Source organism: Thalassophryne amazonica, chromosome 4 (assembly GCF_902500255.1).
Source record: "Thalassophryne amazonica chromosome 4, fThaAma1.1, whole genome shotgun sequence".
Lineage (NCBI taxonomy): Eukaryota > Metazoa > Chordata > Actinopteri > Batrachoidiformes > Batrachoididae > Thalassophryne > Thalassophryne amazonica.
The window spans coordinates 37,365,869-37,393,183 of record NC_047106.1 but is presented as its reverse complement, the minus strand read 5'-3'; the positions used below and the strand labels follow the sequence as shown (position 1 = coordinate 37,393,183).

General features: G+C 41.1%; 1 protein-coding gene across 4 annotated transcripts in view; it reads left to right on the top strand.

Annotated features, from left to right (window-relative positions):
• Positions 1-27,315, top strand: part of LOC117509653 (F-BAR and double SH3 domains protein 2-like) — a 176,185-nt gene that overhangs the window by 132,725 nt on the left and 16,145 nt on the right. For all 4 annotated transcript variants that reach the window (XM_034169399.1, XM_034169401.1, XM_034169400.1 and 1 more), the window contains 2 exons: positions 18,601-18,690; positions 18,815-18,877. In XM_034169399.1, coding sequence (XP_034025290.1) covers positions 18,601-18,690; positions 18,815-18,877 — 153 coding nt within the window. The remainder of the gene's footprint in view (positions 1-18,600; positions 18,691-18,814; positions 18,878-27,315) is intronic.

Here is a 27,315-nt window from a genome sequence, read left to right as displayed (position 1 = left end):
TCAATGAGGATGTAAAACTATTGATGAGATACTCTATCTCACTTACAGAGTTTAGGTAGCTACTCTGCACTGTGTTGGTATATGGCATTAGAGAACATAAAGAAGGAATCATATCCTTAAACCTAGTTACAGCGCTTTCTGAAAGACTTCTAGTGTAATGAAACTTATTCCCCACTGCTGGGTAGTCCATCAGAGTAAATGTAAATGTTATTAAGAAATGATCAGACAGAAGGGAGTTTTCAGGGAATACTGTTAAGTCTTCTATTTCCATACCATAAGTCAGAACAAGATCTAAGATATGATTAAAGTGGTGGGTGGACTCATTTACTTTTTGAGCAAAGCCAATAGAGTCTAATAATAGATTAAATGCAGTGTTGAGGCTGTCATTCTCAGCATCTGTGTGGATGTTAAAATCGCCCACTATAATTATCTTATCTGAGCTAAGCACTAAGTCAGACAAAAGGTCTGAAAATTCACAGAGAAACTCACAGTAACGACCAGGCGGACGATAGATAATAACAAATAAAACTGGTTTTTGGGACTTCCAATTTGGATGGACAAGACTAAGAGTCAAGCTTTCAAATGAATTAAAGCTCTGTCTGGGTTTTTGATTAATTAATAAGCTGGAATGGAAGATTGCTGCTAATCCTCCGCCCCGGCCCGTGCTACGAGCATTCTGACAGTTAGTGTGACTCGGGGGTGTTGACTCATTTAAACTAACATATTCATCCTGCTGTAGCCAGGTTTCTGTAAGGCAGAATAAATCAATATGTTGATCAATTATTATATCATTTACCAACAGGGACTTAGAAGAGAGAGACCTAATATTTAATAGACCACATTTAACTGTTTTAGTCTGTGGTGCAGTTGAAGGTGCTATATTATTTTTTCTTTTGAATTTTTATGCTTAAATAGATTTTTGCTGGTTATTGGTAGTCTGGGAGCAGGCACCGTCTCTACGGGGATGGGGTAATGAGGGGATGGCAGGGGGAGAGAAGCTGCAGAGAGGTGTGTAAGACTACAACTCTGCTTCCTGGTCCCAACCCTGGATAGTCACGGTTTGGAGGATTTAAGAAAATTGGCCAGATTTCTAGAAATGAGAGCTGCTCCATCCAAAGTGGGATGGATGCCGTCTCTCCTAACAAGACCAGGTTTTCCCCAGAAGCTTTGCCAATTATCTATGAAGCCCACCTCATTTTTGGACACCACTCAGACAGCCAGCAATTCAAGGAGAACATGCGGCTAAACATGTCACTCCCGGTCTGATTGGGGAGGGCCCAGAGAAAACTACAGAGTCTGACATTGTTTTTGCAAAGTTACACACCGATTTAATGTTAATTTAGTGACCTCCGATTGACGTAACCGGGTGTCATTACTGCCGACGTGAATTACAATCTTACCAAATTTACGCTTAGCCTTAGCCAGCAGTTTCAAATTTCCTTCAATGTCGCCTGCTCTGGCCCCCGGAAGACATTTGACTATGGTTGCTGGTGTCGCTAACTTCACATTTCGCAAAACAGAGTCGCCAATAACCAGAGTTTGATCCTCGGCGGGTGTGTCGCCGAGTGGGGAAAAACGGTTAGAGATGTGAACGGGTTGGCGGTGTACACGGGGCTTCTGTTTAGAACTACGCTTCCTCCTCACAGTCACCCAGTCGGCCTGCTTTCCCGGCTGCTCGGGATCTGCCAGGGGGTAACTAACGGCGGCTAAGCTACCTTGGTCCGCACCGACTACAGGGGCCTGGCTAGCTGTAGAATTTTCCACGGTGCGGAGCCGAGTCTCCAATTCGCCCAGCCTGGCCTCCAAAGCTACGAATAAGCTACACTTATTACAAGTACCATTACTGCTAAAGGAGGCCGAGGAATAACTAAACATTTCACACCCAGAGCAGAAAAGTGCGGGAGAGACAGGAGAAGCCGCCATGCTAAATCGGCTAAGAGCTAGTAGCTACGCTAAGCTAGCGGATTCCTAAAAACACGCAAAGTGAATAATGTGTAAATAATTTAGAGGTGATTCAGCAGAAGGAGTGCTTTAGTTGAGGCACGTAAAGATTACACTGGGAAACAAATCGTAATCTAGATAACTAGATCAATCTAACTGCGCAGATTAAACAGCTAACAGATACAGAAAAACACCGCTGTGCTCCGGAAGAGGAAGTGATACAATATATAATGTCTATGGTGTAGCAGCTGTTACCAGTGGTGGGCACAGCTAACCAAAAAGTTAGCTTTGATAACTGCTAATCCGCTAACTGAAAAGTTAACTTTTATAATGATAAACCGATAACCTGATGAAAAATTTAGTGGAAGCTACAGCTAACCGATACCCGCTACCTTTTATTATTGACTCTGGTACACTGTCATCTACTGACAAGCCAGTTTTGAGTTTAAGCACCGCCGATGCTTCTGAGTAGAACCAAAGGCGATCACAAACCCAACATAATGAGTCAGAGCTCCTGTCTTTGAGCACTCTGACCACTGCTGTAAGGAAGAGTCATTTACATTCACAGCATACAGTGGTCCAGACGTGAGGCAGACATCCTGAAAAGGAAAGCAGGTTTGACTTATGGTTTTGATTTAAAAACCAAACTAATTCTGGACGGTTTATTGATATTAACGTTAACTGTGATTTTTTTTTACAAAGTGAAATATCACAAATATCTAATTCTGAATGTTTGAGCATTAAACGTCACAGATGCCCAAAGACATTATGGGAAGTTGAGCCTCTATGCGGTGTTCTATGCATTTTGGGTCAAAATGCAAAGAACACCGCTATCTACTGGATGGGAGTGTAAACAGCATCCACCTGTCAGGCAGTTGCTATTCGGTGCGCTCCTGTATCACACTTAAACAGAATTTTCAGTTCTGCAAATGCTTTTTACTGTACAGATGAAAAAAAATCTGTATTTACAGATTTGTTAAAATTTGTATTTACAAATACAGATTTATTTGTAAAAACCAGCATGCATGTTACAGTAACTTGTGTGTTGTTTTTGTTTACAACCAACCAACCAGTGATCAGGAGGATTTTTTTTTTCCTTTGTAGCAGTCAAGTTCCTTCTGCTGGGGTTGGGTTGAGATCAGCTCCTCACAGCTGTCTGACTGCTGCAAAACACAACAGAGAGGAACTAGCATGTCTAGCATGTGTGATTTTAGGGTTTACACACGTTTTTGACCATTCACCTTTACTTACTATGCCAGCAAAAAAACATTAGTGGACTAAATGTTTGGGACTAAAATTTCGCGGAAGCTAATTGGTCTGCAGATGGTTTTTGAAGTTAGCTGAGAAGCTAATCCGCTCACAAAAAAATCTAGCTTCACTAATTAGCGGATTAGCGGAACTGTGCCCACCACTGGCTGTTAGTAATCTCAAACTCCCTCCTGCAGTGTAATTTCATTAGTCCCAGCCCATGTTTAAAAGCTTAAAATTGGCCTCCAGCCTATAAAACCTTTAACTTATTCCACCAGAAACCTGGCACCCAACAACAAAGCATCTCTTTGTAGATTTACATTTAAGACTAACTTGAAGAACAATCAGTTGATTTTTTTTTATTTTTTTATTTGTGTTTATCATGAGTCAGTTGTTTCTGTCAAGTATATGGAATCGTGAGTCTAAGTATAAGGAATCATGAGTATGTGCTAGTAGCAGACAACTCAGACAAAGATTTAACAGTTTGGTGGGTTTTTTAAGCTCACAGGATGGGTTGTAGTGTTCATTGTTCCAGACCTTGAGGAGAAAGCAGATGACCCGATACTGGTCTGATTCGTTAACAAGGAAGATGGATCAGGTGACACTCAGGTCTTCTATCTAATTGCTGATGATGGCTTGTTCAAAGCAACGGTTCTGTGCTGTCAGCGGGTGCACTCGCCCCAAAGCAGGGAGCAAGAGGCCTGGCATTCTCTAGGGAGGATTAGGTTTCACAACAAACTGTGTAGAATGGAGATCGGAGTAGGGTAGAACCAGCTTGGAGTCAGCGCACAGGTGAATATGTCCATAGAACAGATAAAACTAGCAAGCATGCAGCAGATCAATCACTAGAGAGAGAGAGAAGTCAAAGAGGCAATCAAACCAGCCCAGGATAGATACACAGTTTAGTAGCAGGCAGGCAGCCAGTCCTGTCAAGAAGAAGCAGGCATGCCAGGATTCAGGGAACCACAGACAGGTAGAGTCTCGACAAACAAAGCCCAGGTTAAAGCAGACAGTTTCCAGTAGCAGTGGCCAGACAAAATGGAGGTTTAAAGGCAAACATGGTTCATTAACAGGGATCTGAAGAAAACAACCGCTGGCTGACCCTTTTGAATCAATGTTGGCAATGAGAGAGTGCAGAGGAGCCAACTTCATGCTGCAAACTGATTACAGGTGATTGGTGACAGGCGAGAGTGGCTACCAGGAAGAAAACAGCAGACAGGGGAGTGAGAGCAGCTGAAGCAAGCAAACAGATGATGGGGAGCCATAGCACTCAAGCTCTGTAGTGTTGAAGTGATATCTCAAGGAAAATCACAGACGATAACGAATTCTAGGCCACAGTTGACTGTTGAAGATTGTGCAACAGCAGATTAGTTTCCTTTCCAGACTACACAAGCCAAGAGGGAAATAAAAGTGCGTAGGAGGGGTTGCTATTGTCAAGCTAATGACATGGCTAATGCTAACAGGGTTTAGCAGAAGCAAGGCAGAAGAAATGTTGTAGTGTCACCAACACTTCTGTGGCACTAATGAGCTGAGGAGCTGTGTGACTTCTTTATGTGTAATCATATCTTATTACTGTATATACTGTGGTATCATAGGATATAGCAGCAGTAGTGGTTTTGTCTCCCAACAATCTCTGTGTACATCTGGACTTGCGCCAGGAAGGACATCATGTGTAAGTCCCACAGTTTTGTATGAAATGATCTGGACTCTGGTTGATTTTGATAAGCTATGCACATAAAGAAGGAAGTGGCCTCCAGTGGTTTTTGAAAACAACAAAAACCTACAGCTTTGTAGACATGAGCTGAAAGGTTGTTTTGTTGTTGTTGTTGTTAGTACTAAATCAAATTCAATACTTTATTTTCATTGTCATAATAATGCTGTTATTAATAACAATGAATGGCATGAGAATGGCACAGAGTGGAGTGCATTCCTTTATCAAGGCTGAATGATCCTAGATTTAGCCCAATGATCTGATATTAAAGGACATGTGTTACGGAAATCATAAGAACTTAGATTTAGGCTGTTAGTGACCATCTGATGATACACCAGGATTACTTTGTGCAATTCCATGACTGGTCTCAAAGTATACAGCATTCATAACAAACAGCTGCGGAGACTGGAAAACGAGTATTCACAAGTACTTTATTTTCAGCAGTGTTTCGACAGCATTTACGTAACTTTGAGAAAAACGTCTCAAGATGCACTTGAATGGGATGTAGCTGCTAATGTTAAGAACGGAGCCACAGCTTAATTGCAAAGTTTACATGAGTGTGATTTTGTGTTATGATGACTCGTTTTTAAGTGATAACTGTTCATTTTGACGTAGTCACGATAAAAGCAGCAGCCGCTCTCCACTGTGACAACTGATCTTCTTTTCTTGCCCGCAACAGACAAGAGTCTCGGTAGTCATGATTAACATCTTTAAACAGCTTTGACAAAGGCTGATGAATAAATTGTGGACGCTCTGTTTTTAATCATAACCAGCGGGTCATTTCTCTAATTAATGCAGAGAAATGATCATTTTCACACCCTCGGAAACAGAGTAACGGACCAACTGCATCGTCATTTTTTTATGCACATATATATATATATATATATATATATATATATATATATATATATATATATATATATATATATAGATAGATAGATAGATAGATAGATAGATAGATAGATAGATAGATAGATAGATAGATAGATAGATAGATCTTTGGATGTATGGTAATTAAAATGAGAATCGATTTAAAATCAGCGAATCGATCTTTTCAACCCAGCACCAGTTAAAAGAAATTGAACAGGGCACTCACCCACTTGTAGAATGATTTCCAAGATTAAATATGTAAAGTCCACACCATCAAAGAAGTCGTCACGCACGGATCGCACGTGATCGCCAGCCAGAGAACAATGTCTAGGGCCACTCCATCAAAGAAGTCATCAAGCACGGATGGCGCGCGATCACCAGCCGGAGAACAGTGTCCTACGGCAGCTCCGCCATCAGTGCCTCACAAATTTCTCTCACGATTCTGGCACATTACATGGAAAGTCCATTATCTCCTGAAAATAACGTATTATGACTTTTCCAATGTAAGAAAGACATCTGCATGTTCAGGCAGCCTGTAAAAATGGCATCATGGAGACATTCCACCTGCGTGTTCACGACACCAGTAAAATAACATTCTGCGACACAGACAGCAGTGTCAGTGCATGTTAAGATCCAAAATCCAACAGACTCTCAAAAAATTAAGAGTTTCGGGGTGAAGTGTGTCACCTCCTCTCTGTACATTCTAAGCAAATCCGAACCATCACTTTCGAATGAAAGCTCAGAACCTTCGTTATCGGATCTTCTTCTTCTTCTTCTCGTGTGTGCGTTCCCAGGTCTGCTGGGGGCTCCCCTACCGTTCTGAGGGGGGAGCAGCACATTAGTGTTTTAGCTTTTTCTCGATCCGTGTAAGAGCTTTTGCAGTTTCTCTTAATTTGGTTGTATCTTCTTCAAAGATATCCTCTGTTGTTACTTTCGGGCATTCTTGCCTATTGACTTGCTGGCATTCCAGGATGTAGCCACATTCATTTCACTCTGTCTGTCAGCCATTGGGATGTTTCTGCTTTTCCTAAAATGTACGTCACCCACAGAGAAATGCCGAGAAATGTTGAATATGACGTTTTCCGGAAATCCATCTGCTGACTCGCAGAGCGAGAGGAATAATTAGCAGTGAAATGCATCAGCAGCCACTAATTATTACCACATGTGCACGGATAGACTTACAGTCATGAGTACTTTGATGTTTTGTTGATAACCGAGACGTTAAGTAACATGCAACATGTCCTTTAACATAATTGCGATTTTTTTTTTTTTTTTTTTACCTTCAACTTTACATACGACCAACATACTCAAAACTCATAATAATCAGAATAATTACAAGTTGACCCTCTTTTCTATGATGGAGCAGACCAAAGTTGTCCTCCATCCCATTCCGTTCTTTGAAATCATTGTTACACACATGCAGTGTGTTTCATTCTGTTGTCCGCAGGCTCAGTAGAAATGATTGTTTTGGACACCTCACTTTGGGGTAGTATAAAGCAATCTGAAAGTTAAAATGAAAATGACATTTCCCTCCAAAAATCACATAAATATTCATGAGTAGAGTACACAGTGTGGAGTGGCCGCTCACTGCAGTGAACAGCATTTTCAATGGAAAGTTGTCATTCTTACTGTACAGTCTGTGAGACACATTTCTTAAAGAGCTGCTCATTCTGCTTTATCTTATTCAACACACTTCCTGCTAGATGATTCAAGCAGTGTTAACATCACAAGCAAAAATTGTGAAATAAAGGATAGCCATGTCTTATCCCCTCTTGTTGGTGTTTGGGCTGAGCCACTGATGATTTAGTAAATATTTTGAAGCTGCAGTAACTCCATGCTGTGGCAGTTAGCATGTAGAGTCCAATTAATGCATATTCCACAAAAATTGGCCGACCCTTCTTTCTCACCTTCAAATATGGGGGGAAAATCCCTAATGTTCTTTGTGATTTCATAAGGATTACACCTAATGATTTGAGACCAAAACATGTTTTTACATATGTCTCAGAGTTGTCTCTTTCACTCATCACTCTCACTCACTCACTCACTTACTCATCTTCAACTGCTTCTCCGGGATCGGGTCGTGGGGGCAACAGCTCTAGCAAGGGACCCCAGACTTCCATTTCACTCTTTATCTCTTAATTCTCACCTCCAGTCACTGCTTCCTCCTTTTTCTTTCCATACATCTGTGCCTTTACACCGTCAGACATCTTTATCTGTTGTATTGATCTGCAGCAATTCAACTGCCACAGTGAATGAGATCAGTGTGTCTCCTGTTCTCTCAGAAAGTTTATTCATGTATTTTTCTTGTTGATTTTCATAATTTATCTTCATAGTTTTCCTTTTCTTTTACTTTTTTCTCGAATACCCTGAGCTGTCTTTGTTTCTTAAGTGTTTTTTCTTATTACGCTGCACATATCTAGCACCCTCTGCTGTCACATTAGGTTAAAAACATATAATTTCATTTCCAGACTTCACATCAGGTGCTTAGGTAATTGCTGTGTCATATCTCTTATGTTGGCTGTGGAATTTGTGGCGTTTAATTCTACTACTCTTTAAGTAATATGTTTCAGCCTATCTCACAGTACAAGATGATGTTGGCAGTTTACAATTTAAGTGAGCACAAATCTGTGCAATATCACTTAAACATCAAATTATTCAAAAATGAATCACTTCTCAATATGTGTGTGTGTGCGTTTGTGTGTGTGTGCGCGTGAATTTTAGTGGAATGGAAGCACTTTTTGTGTTATTACAGGTAGTTCTAAAAGATAAGATTGTGGCACTATTGGTTTAAAAAAACAATGAAATGTTAATATTAACGGGATTTACCCTTCCGTCACCATTACTGTTGGAATTACAGTTCTTGCGAGAGTCTCCCAAGATTGATAATTCTCTTGAGAGGGCAAAACCTAGCAGCAGCATTCAATTACTCAATGAAAATGGATTCATTTCTTTGTTTTTTGACGTTCTAAAAAATTGCACAAATCGATAATGGAAACAAAGCTACTGTCAACATGGGCAGGTGTGCACGAACCCAGGGCGAGAGTTTGTGCACACGCAGGAGCAGTGCGATGTGCAGCAAATGGCGCCACTTTTGTGGAAGAAATAAAAAATAAAACCAGCTGGTACGTGTGGAACCACATCGCGCCGCTTATGTGGAATAAATACAAATTAAAAATCAGCCGGTACCTGTGTGACCACATCTCGCCGCCTATCTGCAGTGGTGGGCACAGATAATCAAAAAATTAACTTCAATAACAGATAATCAGATAACTGAAAAGTTATCTTCGATAAAGATAAAACAATAAACCACCCAAAAATGTATCGGAAGTTACAGATAACCGATAACAGATAAATTCCAATATTGTCTCTGGTACACATACAACTACTAATAAAACGAATTTAAGTTTTAATGCCACAATAGCTTTTAGTAATATTAAAAGTAACAACAGACCCAAACAATGAGACCACACTTTCGTCTTTGAACATTCTGCCCCTGCTGGAAGCGCTTGTTTACTACAGAGCTCCCAGCACAGAGGCACTCTGAGAGCAGCCATAAAGCCAACTCTCTATCAATCACAACGCTCCGGTCAGGCGGAGGTCTTGAAAAATAAAGTCATGCTGACTTATGGTTTTGATTTATAAATAACAGCCTGTCCATGTGCGTGTGCTGCAGCACATCACCACAGTGATATATGTTTTTATTTATGTCCACTTGATAACAGCAAACAGACACACGTGTGTCACAGTGGGCAGTTGTTTGTCCATGTCCATCCAGACACAGTACGTGGTGTCCAGCTGGACTGTCCAGATCCACAGATTTCCACAGCCGCTTCAGTGGGAGGACACACCTCCTGTCATCTCAGCGCACACACCAAAGCCACACTCGTGTGGGACTTCGATAAATTTCTCTGTGAGTACGAAGGTGATTGTCTGCAGTCTGCTGCTGTGCCAAGAGTGCGACTGGCCATGCGAGCGGTGTTAGATGTTCATGCATGTCACCTGGAATTTGGCCGGCACCTGCCAAGACAGGGTGCGATGGGTTTGCACAGCACACACTTTGTCTTTCAGGTGCTTGTGTGCGCAAATAGTTGTAGCAACAGGTGTACAAGGTGTTGGAGGCAGAGACGACATTACACGGTTTGCACACGATTCCTGCGTCATGCGCACTAAGTGTAGACTTTGTCCAAACTTCGCACTATGTGTGAAGGTTTCCTAAACGAAGATGGGAAAGGATGATTAGTGACCAACTTAAAGTACTGAGTACTGCAGCCAAAAAGCAGCAGTACTCAGGAGGTATAAAAAGTAGTACTAATGGCAGCTGGAATGGCTGTCCTCTTAAAATTACTCCAAGGACAGTGCACTACTTGCTAGCTCTGAAAAACGGAGAGGTACTTAGTCCTTCAGACTTAGCAGAGGGGTTAAATCGGCATAGTGCCCACCTCTGTAAACAGCATCCAAGAAAATTTATTTGCTCTTTGGTACAAAACTGCAAGTTGAAACTTTGCTCAGGAGGCAGAAAAGCAGCCTGATGAATATTGGGACCACATTGTTTGGTCAGTCAAACTCAGATGGGGTCCAACATGTTTGGTATGAACCCAGCCAGAAGAACCACAGTCAGCTGAGACTGTGATGAGAGTGTGATGATACAGGGTGACATGAGTGCAATAAAAGTGTTTGAGTGGTAATATTTATAGATGGCACTATGAATGTGAGTAAATATACCAAAATACTGTCTGGCAACATGACTCCCCTCCCAATCTGCAGAACCTTGGCAGGAAAAGAACATTCCGAGCATGATAATGATTCAAAGCACACTGCCAAAATCACACAGCAGTTTTTAATTAAAATATAATGCAATGCTAAAATACCCTCAGCTGTATAAGCATGTAATCAATAAAAGAGTGTGTAGAAAGAATGTGACCTTTTGAGTCCTTAGAACAGGTCAAGATTGGCCATCTTTGAACCTGTCCAAGGTATGTGTCCAAAGAAAGCTCCCCGTGAATTTGAAAACCCTGGCAGCAACAGGACTGGACTTATGCTGAGCACAGACAGACAGACAGACGGACGGACAGATGGACAGAGGCAAAGTCTTCGCAAGACCCAATGCTCATACTTTGGAGTCGGGTAAAACTCCTAAAAACTATGACCTGAACTGAATCCAGTTGGACATTTTTGTTTTGTTTTTTTAAGAAAAGCAAAACAGCACAACCCAAAAGCAGCTGAAAAAGGGCAGAAAAAATCTCCAGATATTTATAAAACATTGATGACCTCTATGCCAAGGAGTACTGAGTCTGCCATCAAAAATAAAAGTGGACGTATGAGGTGCTGAAAAAAAATCATTGACTTAAATCTCAGTAATGAAAGTGTACTGACTTTCATGGCATTGAGTCCCTACTGTGGGGCCTGTAGTTTTAAATCTAAACTATTAGTTTTTAATTTTACTTAAGCGCAAATACTCTCCTATTCAATGCAGAAGCAAAGCAATAAGTATAAGGTGATACAGTTTAGAATATTTTGAAATGTAGGTGATATTGCACTAGGGTGTACTTACTTCTGATGAGTACTGTGTCACAGAGTGCTCAGGGTGTCTTTTCTCTCTGCCTCTGTACATTTCTTTGCTCCCTCATACGAGCATCATCTTCAGTAGGATGGTGAATATTTTATTAGCTCATTTGGTACAAATGTCTTCATCACAGAGCTCTTATTAAATAATTCTAAAATGAATGAAAGCAGTATAAAAGGCATTACCCAGGTTTGAGCACAGTATTATCTGCATAGAGATAGACCCATTTAAATGAAGCCTATTTTCACAAAGCCCTGCAGTGTACATTTCAACAGAATTTGAAAATGATTTGGATTAATTTTTAGATAAAGCATTTGTGGAGGAAAACTTATGCTTAGCATTCATCTGGAATGTCCACGGACTGAGTGGAAAACTAAAAATGGATTTTTCTTCCACATATCTTGCTGTTCCAACATATACTGTACCTTCTAATTTGGCAGAAAATGAATTGATGGCTCTCCGTCTCATAGTTGCTGTCTTGCTGAAGTGTCTCCACACTAATGAGTTATTGAAAACTGTTCCCAAATCAGATCCATCACATAAGCCAGCCTCATTAACACACTGCAGAAAAACTTTGCACATTGAAGTTATAACTGGATACAGAAGAGAACATGTGTCCAAACAGATTTCAAACATATAAAAAAAACAAAAAAACAAAATTGATTGGAAATTTAATTCAAAGTATCCACTAATCTTTTTTTTTATCTATCCTGGCATTTTACTGGCTTTAAGTAAGACACAGAGGCCATAATAATGAGGTGTTAGTGATGGAAATACAAATAACTTAAAAAAAACTATAAGAACAGCTTGTGCATTTGTTATAACTGAAATTTCTCTGTTTTGTTAGCTGGTAAGTTTTTACTGTACAGTGAAATAAGGATTTATGTGCATATTTAGTAACACCACAGGAGGCATGTGCTGTTGTGTCCCCTTGGTGTCTGTGTAAAAACATTAACACTGTATGTATATTAGCAAGGTATCTTAAAAACATCTAATCTGGGTTTGATCAAACTTGGCAGGTATATTGGAACTCTGGCTGGGAAGAAGTAATTTGATTTTGGTGAGGATCATTCAACTATTGATCATCTTCCCTATGGTTTGAAGAACTGATTCATACCATACAACAATGTGTGAGTTTAAAATAAAAAGATGACTAACTGATGAAACATAATGCCATTTTGGCCAAGTGGTGCCTCACAGCAAGAAGGTCGTGGGATCAATTCCAGCCCTTTCTGTGTGGAGTTTGCATGTTCTCCCGTGTCTCCGTGGATTTCCTCCAGGCACTCCGGTTTCCTCCCACAATAAAAAAACATGCTTATTTAGGGTCTACTCCTTTCTCTGCCCCTGACCAAGGCAGCGTCTACATCTGGAGTTGGTCCCTGGGCGCCGAACTGTGGCTACCCACTGCTCCAAGGGTTGGATCGTGTCTAACTGTAATTATGATGGGTTAAATGCAGAGGATAAGCTTCATTGTTTGTATATATGTGCAATGACAATAAAGTTTCTATTCTGTTCTACAGACATTTTCATCGTTCAAGGCAATTCATCAGTGTAAAGCTTTTATTGTCATGTGTAAAGTATTTGCTTTGGCTGTGTGCACTTCATAAGCCCCAAAATCAAGACTACCTTCTTTTCAAAAGTTAATTTGTTTGTTGATGTGAAATAGTCTTGTCAGGAGTTTAGTTTTGGGTTTCACAGTGACAGCCTAGCAACACCACATAATGTTATTATACACCCTGCATACAAAAATTGGGGGAAATACTATTGGTGAGGTGATGGTCAAGTGGTTAAAGCAGTGACTTGTAACCAAAGGATCCTCAGTTAAAATCCGTGTCAGGCTGGAAAATCACTAAAAGCCCTTGGGCAAGGTCCTTAATCCCCAATTTGCTCCCGGTGTGAAAAGAGCACCTTGCATGGCAGCACCCTGTCATTAGTAAGTGAACAGGTGAATTTGAGACATCACTGTAAAGCGCTTTGAGCAGGAAAACACTATATAAATGCAGTCCATTTACCATACATGGGAATCACCCTGTCCATCCAGGAGTATAATTGCAGCTTCTCCTAAACCATGGATTTCAATAACATGGTGGTTAGCACATCATGTGAAGATGGGGGTTATTTTCCCCCGGTTCTTTCTGTAATGCCGTGTTCACACTGGGCGCGATACGAGCAACAGCAGCGACAGGTTGCCATGTAATCCCTATGGAAGGAGGCGTTGTGGCGCCAAGCCACGCGAGGCGATGCACGCGAATGAAGCGACGCGAGTGAAGCCATTTTGAGCGATTGGCGCGATATTGCGTTGCGTCATGTCGCATTGTCCTCCTCCCCAAGTTGAAAAATCTGAACTTTTTCGTCTTGTTGCGTCGCGATGACCAATCAGGGACTGGATATGTATTGACGTGAGATGTCTGGAGTTTGACTGAGTTGGATGTGAACATGTCCTGTCTCTGGTAGCCAGCCTGTGAGCAGGACTTATGTCCCTTTTGTCCATGAAGATTATTTTATTTATTAACTACACAGATGTATAATAAAACAAATGGTGACTGGTTTATCAACACAATTATGACAGAGTTTTTGAGGGAAGAGCGAGCTGCAGCCCCGCAGCAGGCAGCGGAGAGTTTTTTTTGTTTGTTTTTTTTTTTTCTTCACGTGCACGCGCGAGCGAATCATCCGTGAAGATTATTTTATTTATTAACTACACAGATGTATAATAAAACAAATGGTGACGGGTTTATAAACACAATTATGACAGAGAGTGAGCAGCAGCCCCACAGCAGGGGCAGTGGAGTTTTTTTTGTTTTGTTTTGTTTTTTTAACTGTTTACATGTGCACACGTGAACGTGACAGGAGGTCCTCAAACTGGGTCCTGCAGAGGCGGAAGGACCGCTGAAAGCGGGCATCATCCAGACGCAGCTCCTGCAGCAAATAATGATACTCCCCAAACTGGGAACGTCTCGTGAGGATGTTGTGAACCCAGCTTTCCACAACAATTAAGAGCACAGCAACACACTCCGTGTGATCAAGGTCCGTCATGTTAACTTGACTGACAACTGGAGCCGGCGAGCGGAATGGAAGCTCCTCCTATTTGATGACGCACTGGGGCGAATTTTCGCAGCGAAAGCAGAGCAACACACACGGACGTGAATTTGTGGCATCTGGTGGCGCCCGGTGTGAACGCAGCATAACACTGCCCCTCACAAAGTACAAACAAAGTATTCCACACTTTTAAATTCAGAGTCACAGTGAAAAAATAATCAGGCCTGGATTCTGTAGAACATCTCTCACAGACGAGATCCGCCCTTATAGAATCACGAACAATGGACACAAACAGTTTTTACAAAACATTTCATTGGTGTGACAAAGGTGGACCAAAATCCTTTCCTTATTGGCCCCCGTGGACATTCAAGGGAGGTCCAGCCCCCTGCCCAGGACCCGCACAGTAACGGAACATATATGATTTACAATGTAACCTAACTCTCTTTGTCCTAAATGGTAAAAAACTGTTTAAATACGGTTCGACATGCACATACCAACAGAGAGAACAAAGAAAAGTAAGAATAAGAGGGAAAACTAAGAATAAAATCCTAAGTAAGGTAACTACTTTAATACCAAAACGAGTACAGAAAACAAATAAAGAAAACAGAAAACCATAATTGAACACACAAATATATCTAACGTGTGAAGGAAAAAGATTCCGGTTTGACGTCTTTAAGGAGAAATTAACATTTTGTGTTTAATTCATGCATAAGATGATATTGACATCATAAGTGCAATTTTAGTTTTTTAATACATACTTTTCTGGCTTTTCCCCAAATATAATTTCTATTCTAAACTTTTCATCAACTTTCATGATTCTTTAGTAGCTTTAAGTAATCCTGCTGACAAATCAATCCACAGACGCTGTCAAACGGGTGAACACTCTGTGTGGTAAATATTTTAGGAGCACTTTAAAAATCACCTGTATGTCTGACTCTGCAGCTTATTGATCGATGTTGCTCTTTACAGTAAAGCGGCAGAATACTGTGATTATAGTGGAGCAGCTAGACTGCAGCGACTTCCAATGATTTTATCTGCATGATCTAGTGCTGGACCTTCTTTAAAGCTCTGATGGCTGAGTTATGTTGGAACATAATGGCCAATATTTTTTTAGTTTACTTATTTCTCCCTCTTCAGACAAGAATGTTAATGGTCCAACAGCAGGTAGAGAAGGGGAGGCGTATGATGACATGTTCCATTAAAAGATAAAAGTGACTCTGGTAAAGCTTTCTGGTCTTTACTGAACAAAACAGGAGTTTTCTTGACAACGTGTGTCTTTGTGTTTTGACCAAATGTCTCTGAGCGAGAAACATATCAGCTAACTCACAAAGGAGACAGGTGGGTTATGAAAAAAGAAAATGATGAAACGGTGAGACAACAAGAAAAGAATAGAAGAGATGAAAGAGAGAAGTCTCTGGGGTTTTCCTACAGATGATTACAGCTTCCGTATGTTGTGTCATTATTAAAGATCACACTACATGTCCAACATTCACAGTCCTCACTGGTCATTAGAACAAGATGTGGTTGGTGGCACGAGGGGTTAATGTGTGCACCACATGCCGCAGAATACGGCTTGCAGCTTCCAGACAGAAACTGCAGATGGGAGACAGCAGATCAAAATTAGGCTTGCTTTTGTCTCCCATGTGCCTTCAGAAAGAATGTAGCTAAAATTTCACATCTTCTTTTAAAGAAAATCCTCTGTACCATTTCAGTATGAAGCTATGTTACTCGTGGGGCAATAGACAAAAGTTGCACTGTGCACAGTGTGTGCTGTAAAATCAGCAGAGCATAGTAGAGAAGCTTGAATCTTCGACTGGACTGGGTTGCTTGACGCGAGGACGTTTCACTTCAAATCGCAGACGTTTCCTCAGCTAAAATTCTTGCTCTGGTAGTCTGACTTCTGTCTTGACTCTTGTAGAGAAGAATAAACAGAAGCCCCAAAAGCTGGAGTTATAAACCTAACCAGACCCCTCCTACCCAGAGGCAGACTGCTATAGGCTAGTGGCTAAACAGTAGCTCTGATTAGCACTTATTGTGCTCTAGTTAGCACCCTCCTAATGACAGGGCAGCTGTCATTCCTAATGATGGGACGGATGCCTCTCCTGATGGCTCCCTTGACGACTCTCCGGATGACATGAATGACTCATTACCATGAACAAAAGACTGAAACTGCTTTGACCTGAGTACCCCATTGTAAACAGGGGACAAAGCGTGTCTCAGACCCCCTCCCCGGTTAAGGCTGGGTTTCAACTGTTTCACATAGAATGCCTCCTTGACCCCTCTCTCAAACCATTTGTTCTCTCTGGCTAAGATTTTAACTTCCTTGTCCTTAAACATGTGGTTAGTGTCTTTAAGGTGGAGATGAACTGCGGACTGAGGTCCACTGGCGCCCTCTCTGCGGTGCTGGTATAGCCTTTTGTGTAAAGGTTGCTTAGTCTCACTTATGTAGTGTTCGTTACAGTTTTCCTGACATCTGATAGAATACACTACATTGCTCTGTTTGTAACTAGGGACCCTGTCCTTAGGGTGAACCAGTTTCTGTCTCAAGGTGTTAACCGGTTTAAGTAAACTGGGATTTTGTGCTGTCTGAAGATCCTCTGTAGTTTTTCCCCTACTCCTGCTAAATAAGGGAGAGACACTCCTCTTCTTCTTGTCTCCGTCTCCTGTCTGTCTGGTCTCTTTGTTCTCTGGGACTTCTGCCCTTTGTCCAGGGACCATTATGGGTACCCACATACTGTGAGGGCTTTCCGGACAAGTTGTTGTTCTTTAGCCCTTCCCTCTGCAGTTGTGGGCACCTGTAGGGCTCTGTGTTGAAGAGTCCTGATCAACCCGAGCTTGTGTTCAAGGGGGTGGTTTGAGCAAAAGAGCAGATATTGGTCAGTGTGAGTGGGTTTTCTGTAAACCGCTGTCTGGAGCTGCCTGTTCTTTCCAATTGTAACATCACAGTCCAAGAAGGCTAGATGGTATTGTGGGAAGTTAAACTGGCCAAACGTTCATTCTCGAGCTCCTCCATCACCATCTAGCCTTCTTGGACTGCCCACAACTGCAGAGGGAAGGGCTAAAGAACAACAACTTGTCCGGAAAGCCCTCACAGTATGTGGGTACCCACGATGGTCCCTGGACAAAGGGCAGAAGTCCCAGAGAACAAAGAGACCAGATAGACAGGAGACCGAGACAAGAAGAAGAGGAGTGTCTCTCCCTTATTTAGTAGGAGTAGGGGAAAAACTACAGAGGATCTTCAGACAGCACAAAATCCCAGTTATCTTTAAACCGATTAACACCTTGAGACAGAAATTGTTTCACCCTAAGGACAAGATCCCTAGTTACAAACAGAGCAATGTAGTGTATTCTGTCAGATGTCAGGAAAACTGTAACGAACACTACATAGGTGAGACTAAGCAACCTTTACACAAAGGCTATACCAGCACCGCAGAGAGGGCGCCAGTGGACCTCAGTCTGCAGTTCATCTCTACCTTAAAGACACTAACCACATGTTTAAGGACAAGGAAGTTAAAATCTTAGCCAGAGAGAACAAATGGTTTGAGAGAGGGGTCAAGGAGGCATTCTATGTGAAACAGTTGAAACCCAGCCTTCACCGGGGAGGGGGTCTGAGACATGCTTTGTCCCCTGTTTACAATGGGGTACTTAGGTCAAAGCAGTTTCAGTCTTTTGTTCATGGTAATGAGTCATTCACGTCATCAGGAGAGTCGTCAAGGGAGCCATCAGGAGAGGCATCCGTCCCATCATTAGGAGGGACAGCTGCCCTTTCATTAGGAGGGTGCTAACTAGAGCACAGTAGGTGCTTATTAGAGCTATTGTTTAGTCACTAGCCTATAGCAGTCTACCTCTGGGTAGGAGGGGTCTGGTTAGGTTTAAAACTCCAGCTTTTGTGGCTTCTATTTATTCTTCTCTACAAGAGTCAAGACAGAAGTCAGACTACCAGAGCAAGAATTTTAGCTGAGGAAGCTTCTGCAATTTAAAGCGAAACGTCCTTGCGTCAAGCAACCCAGTCCAGTTGAAGATTCAAGCTTCTCTACTATGGAAACCACCTGGACAACTGAGAGCCTACACAGAAACATCAGCAGAGCAATTTAAATAACCTCAGTTGACCTCAGTTTATTATTCTATGCAGATGAGTCTTCCTAACTTGCCTGAATGTGTGTTAAAGCTCCTGCTTGACTGACATAGTTTTGTGTCAGACATCAATATATTCTTTAATCCTTTCTTTCAGACCATAAAGTTGAAAGCTGAAGCTCGCCTGGACCTCCTGCGACAAGTTGGGGTTTCTGTGGATACTTGGCTCAAGAGCGCCATGAACCAGGTCTGTTTAGTCTGTTAGTGTTTGTTAAGCTGTGCATTCATGCTGTGTGCATGCACGTGCATGTGTGTGTGTGTGTGTGTGTCTGTGGTATGTACATAAACTCCACAATCTCTCCACGCTTTAGGTGATGGAGGAGCTCGAGAATGAACGTTGGGCCAGCTTCACTTCCCACGATCCCTCACTGGCGGTGAGACACCCCCCTCACTGTTCTTCCTACTTTCATCCTAAGCCACAAGATATTTGTTCTTCTGGGGAGGTGATGGTCTAGTGGTTAAACTGTTGGGCTTGAGACCAGAGGATCCTTGGTTCAAATCCCAGCCTGACTAGAAAATCACTAAGGGCCCTTGGGCAACCTTAATCCCCTAGTGGCTCCCGGTGTGTAGTGAGCGCCTTGTGTGGCAGCACCCTGACATCGGAGTAAATGTGAGGCATTATTGTAAAGTGCTTTGAGCGTCTGATGCAAATGGAAAAGCGCTATATAAATGCAGTCCATTTACCATTTCTTCCTTCGTCCTCCTCCCTCTGTCTTATTTTTCCTTCTCCTTTTCCCCCTCCTCTTTCTACCATCTTCTTCTTGTTCTTCCTTCTTCTTCCTCCTCCTCTTTTCTTTTTGTGTTTCATCTCCTCCTCCTTCTTGTGATTTCTTCTGCTTTAACTTCAACAAAAACAAAGTTTACAAACGGCATGGTTCTCAAAGTTATCAGCCAAGTATGTTTACTGGATAAGTTTTCATAAGGCCCCCATGTTAAATTTTATGATCTAGGCCATGATTCATTTCATTAAATTTTATAGTTTTAATCATGTAGAATTTACAGTAGTGTGTGTGACTAAAAAGATTAATCCAGGTTTTGAGTATATTTCTTATTGTTACATGGGAAACAAGATACCAGTAGATTCAGTAGATTCTCACAAATCCAGCAAGACCAAGCATTCATGATATGCACACTCTTAAGGCTATGAAATTGGGCTATTAGTAAAAAAAAAAGTAGAAAAGGGGGTGTTCACAATAATAGTAGTGTGGCATTCAGTCAGTGAGTTCGTCAATTTTGTGGAACAAACAGCTGTGAATCAGGTGTCCCCTATTTAAGGATGAAGCCAGCACCTGTTAAACATGCTTTTCTCTTTGAAAGCCTGAGGAAAATGGGACGTTCAAGACATCGTTCAGAAGAACAGCGTAGTTTGATTAAAAAGTTGATTGGAGAGGGGAAAACTTATACGCAGGTGCAAAAAATTATAGGCTGTTCATCTACAATTATCTCCAATGCTTTAAAATGGACAAAAAAAAAACAGAGACGCATGGAAGAAAACAGAAAACAATCATCAAAATGGATAGAAGAATAACCAGAATGGCAAAGGCTCACCCATTGATCAGCTCCAGGATGATCAAAGACAGTCTGGAGTTACTTGTAATTGCTGTGACAGTTACAAGATGCCTGTGTGAAGCTAATTTATTTGCAAGAATCCCCCACAAAGTCCCTCTGTTAAATAAAAGACATGTGCAGAAGAGGTTACAATTTGCCAAAGAACACATCATCTGGCCTAAAGAGAAATGGAGGAATATTTTGTGGACTCATGAGAGTAAAAATGTTCTTTTTGGTCCAAGGGCCGCAGACAGTTTGTGAGACGACCCCCAAACTCTGAATTCAAGCCACAGTTCACAGTGAAGACAGTGAAGCATGTTGGTGCAAGCATCATGATATGGGCATGTTTCTCCTACTATGGTGTTGGGCTTATATATCGCATACCAGGTATCATGGATCAGTTTGGATATGTCAAAATACTTGAAGAGGTCATGTTGCCTTATGCTGAAGAGGACATGCCCTTGAAATGGGTGTTTCAACAAGACAATGACCCCAAGCACACTAGAAAACGAGCAAAATCTTGGTTCCAAACCAACAAAATGAATGCCTCACAGATGTGAAGAAATCATGAAAAACTATGGTTATACAACTAAATACTAGTTTAGTGATTCACAGGATTGCTAAAAAAGCAGTTTGAACATAATATTTTGAGTTTGTAGCGTCAACAGCAGATGCTACTATTATTGTGAACACCCCCTTTTCTACTTTTTTTTTTTTTACTAATAGCCCAGTTTCATAGCCTTAAGAGTGTGCATATCATGAATGCTTTGTCTTGTTGGATTTGTGAGAATCTACTGAATCTACTGGTACCTTGTTTCCCATGTAACAATAAGAAATATACTCAAAACCTGGATTAATCTTTCTAGTCACGCAGCACTACTATTATTCTGAACACTACTGTACTTGATTGAAAGTGTTATTCTTTAAATTTCTTGCAAAGCAGAAAACTCCAGGCTGACAGTTCTCTGGCACAAAAATGTGACTTTTGAAAGCAGAAAGAAAGTTGATTTAATTAAGAACATAGTTCTTTTTTATTTTATTTTTAGAAATGTTAATAAGATACTTGTTTGTCTCATCTTAAAGATCTTTTCTCAGTAATATGACAACACATGAGACTTTTGTGTGTGTGTGTATATATATATATATATATATATATATATATATATATATATATATATATATATATATATATATATATATATATATATATATATAAACCTGCTGCAATGCTTGTTCAAGTGTTATAAGTATTGTTTATCTAGTTTTTTTTTATATTATGTGTAGAGCAGGTTGCTTAGTTGGATAGGAGTTGCCCTACCAGCATGTGGAACTGGGTTTGATTCCAAGTCATGCTGCCTGTCTGTGTTTTTGAACAAGACGTCTAATCTGCACTGTCTCAGTCCACCCAGCTGTGATTGGGTATCAGCCTTTGTTTGTGAAGTAACCTGCATCAAAATGATATCTTGTCCAGGGGAGTCGTAGACACTTAACCTCACCTCTGGAATCCTAAGGGCCGGCACGATGGGGCCTCAACCTTATGTCAGACTTACTTCTTCTCTTAAGTATGAGTTATACTAAAATATGAATAGCTACAACACTGATATTTTTCCATTAACTTTCTGACTTACAGAGATTTGGCTTTGGCTAAAAAGTGCAAATGTCACACCTGTAGTCTAGAATTAGACGATGACTGAGTTGTGCCTGAATTCTGTGGAACGCCTCGTGTCCTGTTTCACCCGCTTCAAAAAAAAAAAAACACCCACAAACCCATTTAAACACAGAGTTTGTGGGCCTTATAAACATATTGGTCCACTTTTATGTCACTGCTTTATCAGCTGCCTTTATAGTGTGTGTGTGTGTGTGTGTGTGTGTGTGTGTGTGTGTGTGTGTGTGTGTGTGTGTGCGTGTGCGTGTGCGTGTGCGTGTGCGTGTGTGTGTGTGATTGAAGTATCCTGGATTCATTTCAGCAGGGTCGCACTTTTTGACTTTTATGAGTTCCGTAATTATGGAGTTATTCTTTAGGAGGAGTTAAAATGAACAAGCTGAAACAGCAGATGTTATGGGGCAGTGGTGCCTTTGAAGTTCAGAGAAGCGGCCTCGTGAACTGAATATCGTCAGTTTGAATCCCTAACCAGTTGAGTGCGAGAGCAGTATTTGTCCTGCACTAATTGCCACCGTGAGATGCCCTTGATCGATTCCCGCAATCTCCATGCCTACCTGTGGAGCTGCTCATTGGTCAACAGTACAAGCTGCTTTTAGAAAATAGGAGATAAGCACCAGCCTGATAGATTACAGGGTCTGGAGAGGACTTACTCAAACTGTTTTTACTGCGCAGTTACCCCAAGGACCAACCTCCCTCATATATAAAGCTTTAAGGACACACTTCTCCATAAAAATGACTTGAATGATGTAAATGGCAGTATGATTGATGCCAGCCCTGCTGCCTAATCTGACAGATCTTTTAGAGTTTTTAAAATGCCACTACCCCATGAGAATATTGATGTAATTGTTGTACAAGTCGAAGTTAGTATTCATGATCCCAATGATAGATCCAAAACCGTAAGGAAGCCACACGCTTGTGCTGATGTCAGACAAAGTTTTTGTGTCCTGTTGGTGAAGAAATCGGGCATCTTCTCTCTGCACCAGCAATGCACAGCTGCTTGTACCTCTGCATCATGAGTGTAACGGTGTCTCATCAGATGTTTTTACAGCTTGGGAAAAAGTTGGTGGGTGTGGGACCTGGACTGTGCAGTAGGTGTGGTCAGATTTGACCTGCTGCAATGCATGTGTTTGCCGACTCACGTGTGAACGTGCATTAACCTGCTGAAGAATTGCATCTTGTCCAGGAGGAACCCACTTCAAGCATGCACGCAAAGTGTCCACATACCTGTTGGAGTTTGCAGTGTTGTCATGTTCCACATATTCTGTGAGGACTGTGCCATCGCACCCACACTTGATGCTGTGCATTTGTGTCTGTTATGCAGCACCCGCTACAGGTGCAGTTATGCAGACTTGTCATGGCTGGATTTTCACCCTTCAAACTTCTTGCCCACCTCCTGACTGAAGTGACATCCACAACTTTGTTGCCATAAACAGCACTCATTCGTCAATGAATGTCCACAGGTGCACAACCCTCCACCATGAGAAATTCAGTAACAGCACATTGTTTCAAACACACGTCCATGTATGTCACCATTTTTTACCGACTACTGTGCGCACGTTACATCAAAGGTGGTTCTGCGCATGCCTGAAATTGCAGGTAAAAACCATTTGATGTAGTGACAGGCAATAAATAAAGGATTATTCTCATACCAGTTTCACTTTGATGTCATGCCTGTTATTGAAATAACATTGGAACAGCATTTTTTGGCATGTATTGTATGTTTTTATATGTTACTAGCATCGCCAAAGGCAGAGCAGGTCATGGAATTGCTTGACGCCATCTTTCATGTTGTATGTATTTTGATTTCAATTGTGGCCACAAGAGGCATAAGTCACTCAAACCTAATATATGTGATATCTTAGCAACAACTTTGTGTAAGAAGGTGAAACTTGGTACACAAGGTCATCTCACTAATACCCTGAATAGGTTTCATACAGAATACATTTTAATTGTAATTGTGGCCACCAGGGGGCCGAGTCTCTGAAACCTTTTGAACATGATATCTTAACAAAAACGTCATGTATCAAGGGGAATCATAGCACACAAGCTCACCTCCAGATTCAAACAACTTTATTGAGCCCTAAAAGGGAAATTCATATCACACCCAATTACCTCAGACAAAAAAAATACAGCAATTAATCCACAATTATTACTAGTTGAACGTAATAATGGCACACATCAGAATTAAAACAACTGGACATATATATTTGATTGTTTATGTATGATAAACTATGAAACAGTCCGTGATCTGAATTGAGGCAATGTGAGTATGGGCTGCTGCAGCTTCATGCTGTGCAACCGAGCTTGGTGGGGTGGATGCGACCGTCCTCGCCGGAGTCCCAAGCTGACTCACTAGTACCTTGACTATATTCACTATGGGCATGTGTCTATTGGCCAGGCGGGGTTGAGTCTCTGAAAACCTTGTGTATGCTGTAACACCACACATTTTATTACAGATTATTCCTTGCTAAGATCTTGCACAAGTTAGATGTTGAACTTGACAATATAGATTTGCATAAGTATTACCTTTGTTGTTGTTATAAATATAACTCTACATGGTTTTTGATTATGTACATCGGTAATCAAACCCTAAAAACACATGATGGTGTATGACTGTGAAAATGAGAAAACAGATTGAGCATAGCACCGAGTGATGGATATTTGTCAGTTTGTCTGTTAATCACATTGTATGCTAACTGCTGTGTTTGCAGTCATGCAGGTTGTTCTCTTTTTTTCTTTTTTTTTTTTGGAAGTCTTTCAACAGGACTAAACATAGTCTGCTCCATTAGCAGCACTTGACATTCTGCTCTTATGATATTGCAACTCCCATCTAACACAAAATATGTTGAGAGGTATGTCAAGTGCGTGAAAGAGAGAAAATCTGTAGCGAGAGGAGGAGGGAGGAGAAGAATTCTAGGAAGTGAAAATGGAGAAGGGTGATAGAAGTTTGAGTGAAAGACAGTGATATAGAGACAGTTGGTGAACAATGAGGCAAAGGAGAGAGAGTTCCCTAAAAAAGAGGTGGTGTGATGTGCAAGAAAGAACGAGGGGGAGAAGTGTGGAAGGAATCACTTCAGACTGGTGATGCTGAAGCAAAATTGGATGTTGAGGTGAGAGAAACAGTCAAAAATAGAGAAGGAAGTCATGAGAATCTGCAAATTATAAATTAATTTACTTGAAGAGCAGCAGTGAACTCTCAGGCTGTTAGAATTCACACATTCGAGCTGGCTGAAAGGCTGAAAGTGGCCTCAGAGCAGCTCCAGTTTGTAAGATCCCAATACACCCTTTTTTTTCTTTTTTTGAGGCTGTAACTCAAGTAGGTGGTGTGACGGAAGCTGCTGTGGTGCCTCCCAAAATTGACTTTGACCTTAGACAAGGGTGATAACTGGAAAGGCTTTGAAGGACACATTCATAGTCTTTTAGTTTTTGTTTGTTTTTTTATGTTTTTATTCTTTTATTGTGCTTTTTAATTAGTCCATGAGCCAGTCATGAATTTTGACCTAATCGGTACCACTTAAGGGGAAAAAAACGACACTTAGAATCCAGCCTCAGTGTATTATGGCCTACACAAAAATGTATGATAGCCACCCCAGGGTGGTAGCTGTAGCCAGGTAGGGGTCAATGAAGAATTACACAGAGGTCAAACTTTAAAAATGCTCCAATCATGTTGAAAACTATATCACATTATTTGTCTGAACATAACAATTCCAAAAAGGTATAGTTTGGACTGTCTATGATGGAATGTTCTGGAGTTATGAGGTAAAAACAGCAAAAATGGTGACAAAGGTCAATTTCAGTTTGTACAGGGGTCAAAAGTTAAAGTTGCTCCAATTTCAGCAAGATGATGCAAATTATTGGTTGAAATAAAATGATCAATAAATGGAATAGTATTGACTGTATTGAATGCTTTGTCTCCAAAGTAAAGGTCAAACAAGGTCAACATCCATTGAATTCTATGACATGTGACATATGTTACCCTGTAATATGATAACTAAGCATGATAGATGGTGCAAACTATTCCTTTTTAGAACCCTATTAACCCAAACAATAATTTGCATAAATCAAATCAATTTAATTTATATAGCGCCAAATCACAACAAACAGTTGCCCCAAGGCGCTTTATATTGTAAGGCAAAGCCATACAATAATTACGGAAAAACCCCAACGGTCAAAACGACCCCCTGTGATCAAGCACTTGGCGACAGTGGGAAGGAAAAACTCCCTTTTAACAGGAAGAAACCTCCAGCAGAACCAGGCTCAGGGAGGGGCAGTCTTCTGCTGGGACTGGTTGGGGCTGAGGGAGAGAACCAGGAAAAAGACATGCTGTGGAAGAGAGCAGAGATCAATCACTAATGATTAAATGCAGAGTGGTGCATACAGAGCACAAAGAAAAAGAAACACTCAGTGCATCATGGGAACCCCCCAGCAGTCTACGTCTATAGCAGCATAACTAAGGTTCAGGGTGGTTCAGGGTCACCTGATCCAGCCCTAACTATAAGATTTAGCAAAAAGGAAAGTTTTAAGCCTAATCTTAAAAGTAGAGAGGGTGTCTGTCTCCCTGATCCGAATTAGGAGCTGGTTCCACAGGAGAGGAGCCTGAAAGCTGAAGGCTCTGCCAACCCATTCTACTCTTACAAACCCTAGGAACTACAAGTAAGCCTGCAGTCTGAGAGCGAAGCGCTCTATTGCGGTGATATGGTACTATGAGGTCCCTAAGATAAGATGGGACCTGATTATTCAAAACCTTATAAGTAAGAAGAAGAATTTTAAATTCTATTCTAGAATTAACAGGAAGCCAATGAAGAGAGGCCAATATGGGTGAGATATGCTCTCTCCTTCTATTCCCTGTCAGTACTCTAGCTGCAGCATTTTGAATTAACTGAAGGCTTTTCAGGGAACTTTTAGGACAACCTGATAATAATGAATTACAGTAGTCCAGCCTAGAGGAAATAAATGCATGAATTAGTTTTTCAGCATCACTCTGAGACAAGACCTTTCTAATTTTAGAGATATTGTGCAAATGCAAAAAAGCAGTCCTACATATTTGTTTAATATGTGCATTGAATGACATATCCTGATCAAAAATGACTCCAAGATTTCTCACAGTATTACTAGAGGTCAGGGTAATGCCATCCAGAGTAAGGACCTGGTTAGACACCATGTTTCTAAGATTTGTGGGGCCAAGTACAATAACTTCAGTTTTGTCTGAGTTTAAAAGCAGGAAATTAGAGGTCATCCATGTCTTTATGTCTGTAAGACAATCCTGCAGTTTAGCTAATTGGTGTGTGTCCTCTGGCTTCATGGATAGATAAAGCTGGGTATCATCTGCGTAACAATGAAAATTTAAGCAATGCTGTCTAATAATACTGCCTAAGGGAAACATGTATAGAGTGAATAAAATTGGTCCTAGCACAGAACCTTGTGGAACTCCATAATCAACCTTAGTCTGTGAAGAAGATTCCCCATTTATATGAACAAATTGTAATCTATTAGATAGTGACAAGTGACAAAGTTTTTTATTCGGCACACAAAATATTCAAATAGAAAAAAATGAACAATTCCACAAACAAACACAGACAAAACTAGTGAGTCCGAAAGGGT